Raw genomic sequence first — 8,505 nt, forward strand, 5'->3', positions numbered from 1 at the left:
GCCCAAAGTCATTTCCACCGAGCCTGCGAGCCTGCACGCACCCTCTCGTATAATCACCCAACATCCGACACTGTCGCCGTTTGCCAGGACCTGGATAAGCTGGAGCGCCTGGTGTTTGAGCTGATGTCCACCGGCCGCACCAAGGACCTCTATTCCATCCTTAAGGTGGGCGTCTTGCAGGGGCCCAGCCTCAGCGCCGCTCTTGACGACGGCCACTTGGTTGCGCCCCCCACACGGGCAGCGGACCCTTTGCCCCCAGCCCGAGGGCAAGTGCGAGCGGGAATTCCGCTGCTCTATCTGCCGTCTGGACAACAGCGGAGCGACGCCTGCGGCGTGGGTACCTGCATACCACACTGAAGAGCTGCACTGCTTTTGGAGTATGCCACCACGCCCCAACCCCCACCATTTGCTCGCCCCGGCCCCCTTGCCCGCTTCCTCGCTTGCAGGTCGAGTCGCAGCTCGCCGAGCGCAGGGGCGAGCACCTCGCGCCGCACGAGCCGACCGCGGAGGAGCGGCAGCACGACGACCACATCACGCACCTCAGGGTCCGCGCTGACGAGCTGTTTGACGCGATGGACACAAACGGCGACGGCATCGTGGACAGGTGGGCGCGGTGGTGTGTGAGGGTGTGTTTGTGTGTGCACGCGTGCGTGTGTGCTCGCACACGCCACTGTGGTGCGTTGACATGTGCGCTTGCGTTCGCTGTCTCTTGAGCAGCCTGCTGAAAACGGGAGGGCAGGCACGCCTTGCCGTGGTAGGAGGGCTGTCTAGGCTGCAAGCTTGCTTGTTTATTCTACCAGGCAGCCAGCACGCAGTTCTGTGCTACGAGGCAGTCCGCCACCTTCAACACAGACCGCCTCTGAACCCGCAACACATATCGTAATCTTTACAAAGGGAGGAGTTTCTGGTGGCCATGAGCATGCTGCGCAACGAGCTGGGCTGGGACGAGGCGGAGCTGGGCACCGTCTTTGACGCCATCGACTGCCACGGGCACGTGTCGCGCGAGCAGGTGCAGGGAGGATACAGGCTGTGCTCTGGATTGTGCCTGGAAGACGTAAGGAAGGGGGTGGCGTGCGCAGGGGGCAAGCGTTTGCCTGTGTTGCGTGACATGGCAGTTGGCAAGAAGGTTGGTCTAGAATGGCTGCAGGCTTCCTGCAACCGCTTGGTGCAGCAGAGGCTGCAAAAGCATTCCGCCCATCGCATACCCAAACACCTGCACCAGTTTGCCGACATCTTGGTGGCGGAGGAGCTCAGGGACCCATCAGCGGACGCAGAGCTTTTGAGGCACCTCGTGCACTCGCGCCCAGCCTGGTGGAGTGATCGCCCGCGCAACCTGGACTCGCTGTGAGAGCTGGAACCCCCGGCAGCGCCCCACTGCAGCGTCATGGGGCCTTGAAGCATGGCTGAGCGCGCACGCTTGCGCCAGGGCGGGCGGGTCTTGTGCACCCAGTTTCTTCCGCCCCTGCAGCTGCGTTTTTTGACTGCCAACGCTGTGTCACTTTTCTCGGACAACGCAGATACGGGTGCACCTTGCTCACCTGAGCTGCCTCTCAACACAAAAGGCCCTCAAGCGCAAGCCCCATACATGCTTCTCATGTACCATCCCAGCCGTTTTGCACTTCTCCGAGGGTTTGGCACATTTTTCATAGGCTCAGCCAGGAATGTCAGGCAGTCACCACGTCGACAGCCTCCACATGTGTACCACACCAGGGCTGCACGCGTTCTTGGCAGCGACATCGAGCTGGGAAGGACACCCGGCCTTTTTTTCATTGAAGGTAGTTGCTGTGCATTGACGATCCCGCCTCTTGTTCAACCTGTCAGCTTGCCTTATGTGGTGCCGGCGGCCAGCCACCTCACACTCTTGTTTCGTGGGAATGTGCTGCATCGAGCAGGCTGGCAATTTCGCCGCCGGTCCCCATTCCAAACACAACCACAGCAGCACACTCCCTCGTACACTGTCGGGATTGAGCAAAGTCCCATGTGCCAGTCAACCCAGGGCAGAGTCAAAGCTGTTGAGTCTTGCTAGGTTGCCTCGATGCACCAGAAATTGCCGCGTCTGATGCTAGAGCTCGACTGAAGTAAGCACACAGGCATATGTGTTTGGCCCCATTGTACCTACAATCGCCTGTTTTTTTGCGCCCTTTGACGTTCAGTCGCGGTCTTGGGGCTGCCATTTTCCCACTTTGGGCTGGATGTAAGCTACGAGTGCTAGCGGGATTGGTTGCCAACTCGAGGAGTGAGCTGGCAGTCAGTACGAGGCAGCGCAATCGCGTGCTGCAGACTGCTGCGATGCACCGCTGCAGTCCGGCTCTGCACTGCTCTTGCCTTTGCACGTTCGCAGGTCGCAGCCAGAATTCTGGCATGAGCTCATCATGGCAGGAAAGATTGGCGCCAGGGGGGCAGTGGGCGAGAATGCGAACGGCACTGGAGGTGCCTTGGGATAAGCCGGCACTTGCTGTGTGGCAGGTGCGTGGGGCGCAGGCGCCGCAAAGTGGGGTGCACGCCCGTCGCCAGAGTTCATGACATGCCACATTGTCGATATGAACGCCAATTCAAAGACAAAGGCTATCGCAGCGGTAGAGCAAGAGGTTGTTCCAACATCTTATCTTGGGCTGCTTGGTGCTGGAGGACCACCAGCCTGATGTTCGTGGCACCCAGGTGCACCGAGGCAAATCCGGGGCGCAAAAGCATCTTCCAAGCAGATGTCTGACATGTGGAAGCAAAGGGTCCACGATGGTTTCATAGCGCCGTACCTGTACACACTGCCAAACCCCCTACCAGAGCCGATAGTTTGAATCACTACTCAGCAGCTGAGCTCCGGAGCAGCTGCCGAGCATCGGCCCCCGTGCCTGCGCGCCCATTTGCTGTACCTACGATCCATGACTGGTGTTGGCCGTCATGCAGCAATAGATCTTTTCCGGCAGCATGATCGCACAGAGCATCGGCACCAGCACCAACAACACAAGCGATCCAAGCTTGAATACTTGATTTGTCGTTTTTGAGGAGTCGAAATTAGGGGCCGTTCAGTGGGAGTGCAGTTCGCCCAGGATGGGCAGCCTGCGCCCTCGCCGCGAGGTCAATTATCATGGAGCCATGGGTGGCTCGGGCACCCCGGCATGGCTCAAGGTGTGCCTGGCACGCGGGCGGGGACAGAAGTGGCAAGCCCACAACGGGCTGCGCTTTCAAAGCGACTCGGCATTTATGATGGACCCTACCCTGCGCAGGCGGAAAATAAGGCCTCAAAGAAGTCAGGAGGTGATCAGAGCCCCGAGCTGGAGCCAAGGGCGCTCCTTGGCGGCGTGCTGGCGGCGACGGACAAGGGCACCAAGCGGGGCTCAGCGCCCTCAAAAAAGAGCGGCGCAGCAGGCCCGGGCGCGGCAAGCATCGCCGCCAGGGAGGCGGCGGGCAGTAAGCCCGTGGCGCCTGCGGGCCAGCCCATAAAGGTTCGCCACCCCTCGTCGCTGGAGGCAATGCCGTTGAGCGAGCGGTTGCAGGTGGCCAAGGCGACCCTGGCCCAGGGAGTCGGAGAGGTTGAGGCAGGCAAGACGGCAGCGGCCCCAAAAAAGCGCAAGAGCGCGCCTACCGCGGCCGAACCGGCCGTGGGGGTAGACTCGGACGATGACGGGGCGCTGTTGGTGCGCGACGGTGGCGCGAGTGCAGCAGCGCGCGGGAAGGGTGGCAAGAAGGAAGGCAAGAAGGCCCGTAAGTCGGCGCCTGCCGCCACAGCGGCGAGGCAGGTGAAGGAGGAGCGGCGCGACGAGGAAGCCGCGCCGGGCGGAAGTCAGCCGCGCGCCAAGCAGGCAGCGGGCAGCAGGGGCAAGGGCAAAGCAGGTGCGGCTGCAGCAGCGGCTGCGGCCGACGCAGCCGCCGCGCTGACAGCGCTCAAGAGCAGCGGCGGCAACAAGCACCAGCGGGAGGCTGAGGAGCAACCTGCCGCTGGCAAGCAGGCCAAGAAGAAGCAAAGCAAGGCCGACCAAGCGGCAGCAGCAGCCGCAGCAGCAGCGGCGGCGGCGGATGCGGCGGCAGAAGCGGCAGTTGCAGCCAAGCAGGCCGCGCCGGGCCCCTCCAAGGCCGAGCGGGAGAAGAACTCCCGAAGCAGCAAAAGCTCCGGCGCGCAGGGCGCCATCGCCAGCGCCGGGGCCGGCGCAGGGCCGGCAGCGGTGAAGGCGGCGAAGGGCAGCGGCAGCGGGTCCCAAGCCAGCCGCAAGCGCAAGGCCAGCAGCGGCGAGGTGGAGGGCGGCCAGGATGACGTCTTGTCTGACGGCACAGCCCACACCACTTCCGGCAACAAGCGGGCGCGCAAGGGCGATAGCGCTGGCCAGGCCGGTGGCGGCAAGCGCTCCAAGGGCAAGGGGTCGTCGCAGCAGGGGCGTGAGGAGAAGACGGAGGGTGTGGACATTGCACCAGTGGCGAACACCACGCCGGCGGCGAGCGGCGGCAAAAGCGCCAGCCCATGCGCCAAGGCTGCCAAGCAGGCGGGGCAGGAGCAGCAGCAGGCGGCTGGCAGTAAGAGCACCATGCCGGCCGCCGCCGCGGTGCCTGCCCCGAAGAAGGGCCGGAAGGCCGCCTCCGCGCCCGCCGCCGCGCCTGGCGCGCCCCCGGCCGCGACAAAGGCGGCGGCCGCGGAGGGCGCGGCGGGCCCGTCGACGGGCGCGCCGGGGCGCGGTGCGGCCGGGGCCGGGGCGCGGGAGGATGCTGACGGGGACGACGCGGTGGCGGCGCTGGTGGCGCAGGACGACCACGACTACAACAAGCTCATGGTGAGCCTCCCTGGCCGCTGACATGATCGTTTTTGCCTGCAGGCCGCGCCTGCCGCGGCGCGCGGCGGCACAGCGCTGCATCCCAAACGCTTGGCGCCTGCCTCCTCAGTCGCTGACGGCGTCCGACCCCTTCGGGTGCTCCGCACGCGGGCCCTGCCCGTCTGGCCGTCCCCCAGCGCCAGTACCGCCGCCTGCTGGATATGTACGGTTCCCTGAAGAGCCAGAAGATTGGCCAGCTGGAGGCCCTGGTGGAGGAGCAGGACGCCAGCCTGGTGGCTGTGCGCGAGGTGTGTGGGGGGAGGGGGGGGGAGAGAGAGAAGGCGAGAGCCTGCGCTTTTTTTTGCGGGGGGTGGGTTGAGCGAATGGGTGAGTGGATTGGGGAAGCGAGGAGCACGCGGCCTGGTGTTCCCGCTGTCTGTGAATGCTGAACGCGTAGATACACACACATGCAACCTGAAGACACGCAGAACACACACACACACACACAAACACACACGCGCGCGTGCGGGCGCGTGTGTGTGTGTGTGTGTGTGTGTACACAAACACACACATACACGTATACACACAGGACACATGCACACACGCAAGCATGCACACTGTCAATGGCCCACTCAGGAGGTGAAGAAGAGTGAGGAGTACTGGAAGCGCGAGGCCAAGATGCAGCGCCAGGCCGCGGCCAGCGTGCAGGCGGAGGAGACGCAGCGGCGCATGAAGTTCATGCAGGTGCGGCGGCGGTGACGGCCGAGCGCGCATGCTGCACCGATGGTATGTGCATGCAGCGCTCCAGGTGCGTACGCCGATCCTGCGCCGCCGCCCTCGGGGCATGGCCGCATGCGAGTGCATGTTGCCGCCCCTCATTCCCCCCTCCATGGTATTTTGTACCTGGGCCCGATGCCCCCTGGCAGGACGAGCTCATCAAGGCCAAGGCTGCTGTGCACGAGGCCGAGAAGGCGCTGCGGCTGCGCGAAATTGAGCTGCTGGAGCGCGACAGGAGGGTGAGCGCCCGGGTGCGGGGACTTAGAGGGGTTGGGGGGCGGGGGTGGTGTCGGGCACCCGGGGCGCGCTGGGAACGCGAATGATGAGGGCACTGCCGCCGAGGTTCGGTGCTCTTTGTAGCCGCTGGCAACTCCGCTTTGGGCCTGTGTGTCCTCGGGAGCTGGGCGATACGAGGATTGCAGCATCAGGAGTGGCTGCTGCGCCTCGCGTCGGCGCCCAGCTGCCATCCCAGAAAAGCGTGGCCTTGCAGCACCCTCTTGAGGCCTCTCCCTGCGCGTGCCTCCCCGCACTTCCCTGGGACCTCAGCTGGCCGAGCTGGCGACCCAGGCAGAGGCCGGGGCCCCGCAGGTGCGCGCGGGGCGGCAGATCCTTTCACACCCGTCGCGTGCGTGCGTACGCCCACGCGCGTGTGCGCGCCTGTGCCGTGGTCGTTGCGTTTGCCTGTGCCGTCCAAGCCTCCCAGGTCGCCTGTCTGACGCCGCACGCCTGCATCTCCCACGTGCCTAGCTGCCCTCAACGTTGCCTCACCCCGCCCCTGCCGCTCGACCCTCCGATGTTAAATCCACAGCCAGCGGAGAGCGTCGGCCTCGACCCAATGTCAGCCGGCCCCAAGGCCTCTGCTGGCACCGCCCCCGGGCCATCCCCGGGCGTCGGCGTGCAGTTCCCCACGCCCGCCGCGCCCTCACCCGGCGTGGGGGTGCAGTTCCCCACACCGTACGAGACCCCCGGCGGCGTGAACGCCGGCCTGTTTGGCGCAGGCCCCGCGGCCGCGGCCGCCGCCGCGGCCGCGCGCGGCAGGGGCAGCGCCGGCGGCGTCGGCGGCGGCAGTAGCGGCTTGCTGCCGTTCCGGCTGCAGGGCGCCGGGTCTGGCGACTCGTTTGCACCGCGCGGCGGCGGCGTGGGTGGTGCGGGTGCGCAGCAGCAGGCCGACAATGCGCAGCAGGCCTCAGGGTCAGGCAGCCCCGTCCAGGGCCTGGTCGCCGGCCGCCGCGCCAGCGGCCGCGCCGCGCCCGGCTCGTCGCCGCTCCAGCTTGCCGTGGCGTCCATCGCCGCGGCGGCCGCCGCGGACGCGGAGGCGGCGGGTGCGGGCGTGGTCGCGGGCGGCTTTGCGTTCACGGCCGGCGAGGGCGGCGGCGTGCCGCGGGGCAGGCAGCTGCAGCGCACGCCGGTGGGGGCGTCCCCGGAAGGCAGAGAGGCAATGCTGCGAGACCTGCGAGCCCAGCTGGGGGCTGGCGGTGGAGCTGGCTGCAGAGGCGGTGCGCGCGCGTCGCTGGCGCCGCAGCCGCTGGAGGGCGCCGCCGGCCGCGGGCGGCCGTCGCTGGCGCAGCCGCTGGGGACGCCGCTGGCGGCGGGTGGGTGGATGCCGGGTTCATGCACGGAGGGTTGTCGGAAGTCGCAAAGGCAGATCGGCTGCTGGCCCTGGGAGGGCCGTTATTTTGCTTGGCTGGAGAAGGCGTGGGGCTCATATCGCTTACACTCATCTCACCTGCACTCGCACGCCGCCGGACGCACCCACCGCAGCCCCGTCCCCCATGCAACCGGGCCTCCGCGCCCCCGCCAACACGCCCGCCGCCGCCGCCACGCCGGTGCCACGCTTCTTCGAGCCCGCGGGCGCCCCCCTGGCCGCGGGCGCGCCCGGCCAGCTGCCGCCGCCGGCCCGGAGCGCCAGCTCCCACCGGATGCGGCCGCGCGCCGGCGGGGAGGGCGGCGGCGATGCGGGCACCCCGCTCAGCGCGCGGCGGACGCCGTTGCGCGGGGCGGCCGGCGGCGGCGGGCCCCTCGGCTCCCCATGCGGCAGGTGCGTTGGCTGCTGAGCGGGCCGGGCTAGGGTTTATGCACCCCTCCTGCCACCGCTGCATCAAGCCACCGGCAATGAGCCGCGCGCTGTCGCAAGCCTCCCCTTTGGACGCACGCACGCGCCTGTGGGCCCCCCTGCCCCTTGCGCTGAGCGGCCCCGCGATGCCCTCATCGCCGCGTGCCCCCGCAGCCTCCGCGGCACGCCACGCGCCGCGGGCGGCAGCGCCAGCGCCAGCGCCGCTCTGGTGCCCATCCGCTACCTCTTCGGCCTGGACGTGAGGGACCCCCCCGCGGGGCAGAAGGGCGTGCTGTACACACACAGGTGGCGCGGGGGGAGGCGCGGCCGGGGGCGCGCGCGCTGGCGGTGACGCTGCAGGCCTTCCGTGTATCGACGGGGCCGCGGCGTGCCCGCTTCAAGGCTGCTCGGCGGCGGTCGTGACAGCTGGGCGGCCGCGGCCGGCAGCCAAGCGTGCCCTGCTGATGCGCCACCACATGGCGACCCTGATCTTCTCATGTGCTGAGCGGCCAACGCCCCCCCCCTCCCCCCAAAAAAACCTCACCCAAAGCACCCCCACTCTTCTCCCCTCGGCCCTTGCTAACGGCGCCCCCCAGAGCCACCGGCTTCACTTTCCAGCTGGGCCCCGTGGCCCCCACCACGGCCAGCAGCCTGGCGGCCGGCGCGACGGGCGACGGCGCGGCCGCGGGCGACGAGGGGGAGGGCAGCGTGGGGCAGGTGGGTGCGTGGGCGGGGCTGGGGCGCCGCGGGCGAGGCTCCTGGATGCAGTGTGGACGGTCTCGCTGACACGACCGTGCTGCAGCTGTCCACCAAGCCTTGCCCTTGTGTAGCCCAACTCGACACACAGTACACACACACGCACACACACACACGCGCGCGCGCGTGCACGCACACACACACACACACACACACACACACACACACAAACTCACAAAA

General features: G+C 67.5%; 2 protein-coding genes across 2 annotated transcripts in view; both read left to right on the forward strand.

Annotated features, from left to right (window-relative positions):
* The window catches only part of MNEG_2268 (hypothetical protein), a gene marked incomplete at both ends in the record, with an annotated part of 1,836 nt that extends 488 nt beyond the window's left edge, over positions 1 to 1,348 (forward strand). The window contains 4 exons of the mRNA XM_014049256.1: positions 88 to 165; positions 447 to 604; positions 895 to 1,009; positions 1,223 to 1,348. Coding sequence (XP_013904710.1) covers positions 88 to 165; positions 447 to 604; positions 895 to 1,009; positions 1,223 to 1,348 — 477 coding nt within the window. The remainder of the gene's footprint in view (positions 1 to 87; positions 166 to 446; positions 605 to 894; positions 1,010 to 1,222) is intronic.
* A 1,745-nt stretch (positions 1,349 to 3,093) lies between these two features.
* The window catches only part of MNEG_2269 (hypothetical protein), a gene marked incomplete at both ends in the record, with an annotated part of 6,699 nt that continues 1,287 nt past the window's right edge, over positions 3,094 to 8,505 (forward strand). Inside the window, 10 exons of the mRNA XM_014049257.1 lie at positions 3,094 to 3,126; positions 3,225 to 4,760; positions 4,937 to 5,047; positions 5,376 to 5,483; positions 5,666 to 5,755; positions 6,063 to 6,104; positions 6,325 to 7,108; positions 7,278 to 7,554; positions 7,744 to 7,875; positions 8,166 to 8,286. Coding sequence (XP_013904711.1) covers positions 3,094 to 3,126; positions 3,225 to 4,760; positions 4,937 to 5,047; positions 5,376 to 5,483; positions 5,666 to 5,755; positions 6,063 to 6,104; positions 6,325 to 7,108; positions 7,278 to 7,554; positions 7,744 to 7,875; positions 8,166 to 8,286 — 3,234 coding nt within the window. The remainder of the gene's footprint in view (positions 3,127 to 3,224; positions 4,761 to 4,936; positions 5,048 to 5,375; positions 5,484 to 5,665; positions 5,756 to 6,062; positions 6,105 to 6,324; positions 7,109 to 7,277; positions 7,555 to 7,743; positions 7,876 to 8,165; positions 8,287 to 8,505) is intronic.

Source organism: Monoraphidium neglectum (assembly GCF_000611645.1).
Source record: "Monoraphidium neglectum strain SAG 48.87 unplaced genomic scaffold scaffold00250, whole genome shotgun sequence".
NCBI classification, from domain to species: Eukaryota; Viridiplantae; Chlorophyta; class Chlorophyceae; order Sphaeropleales; family Selenastraceae; genus Monoraphidium; species Monoraphidium neglectum.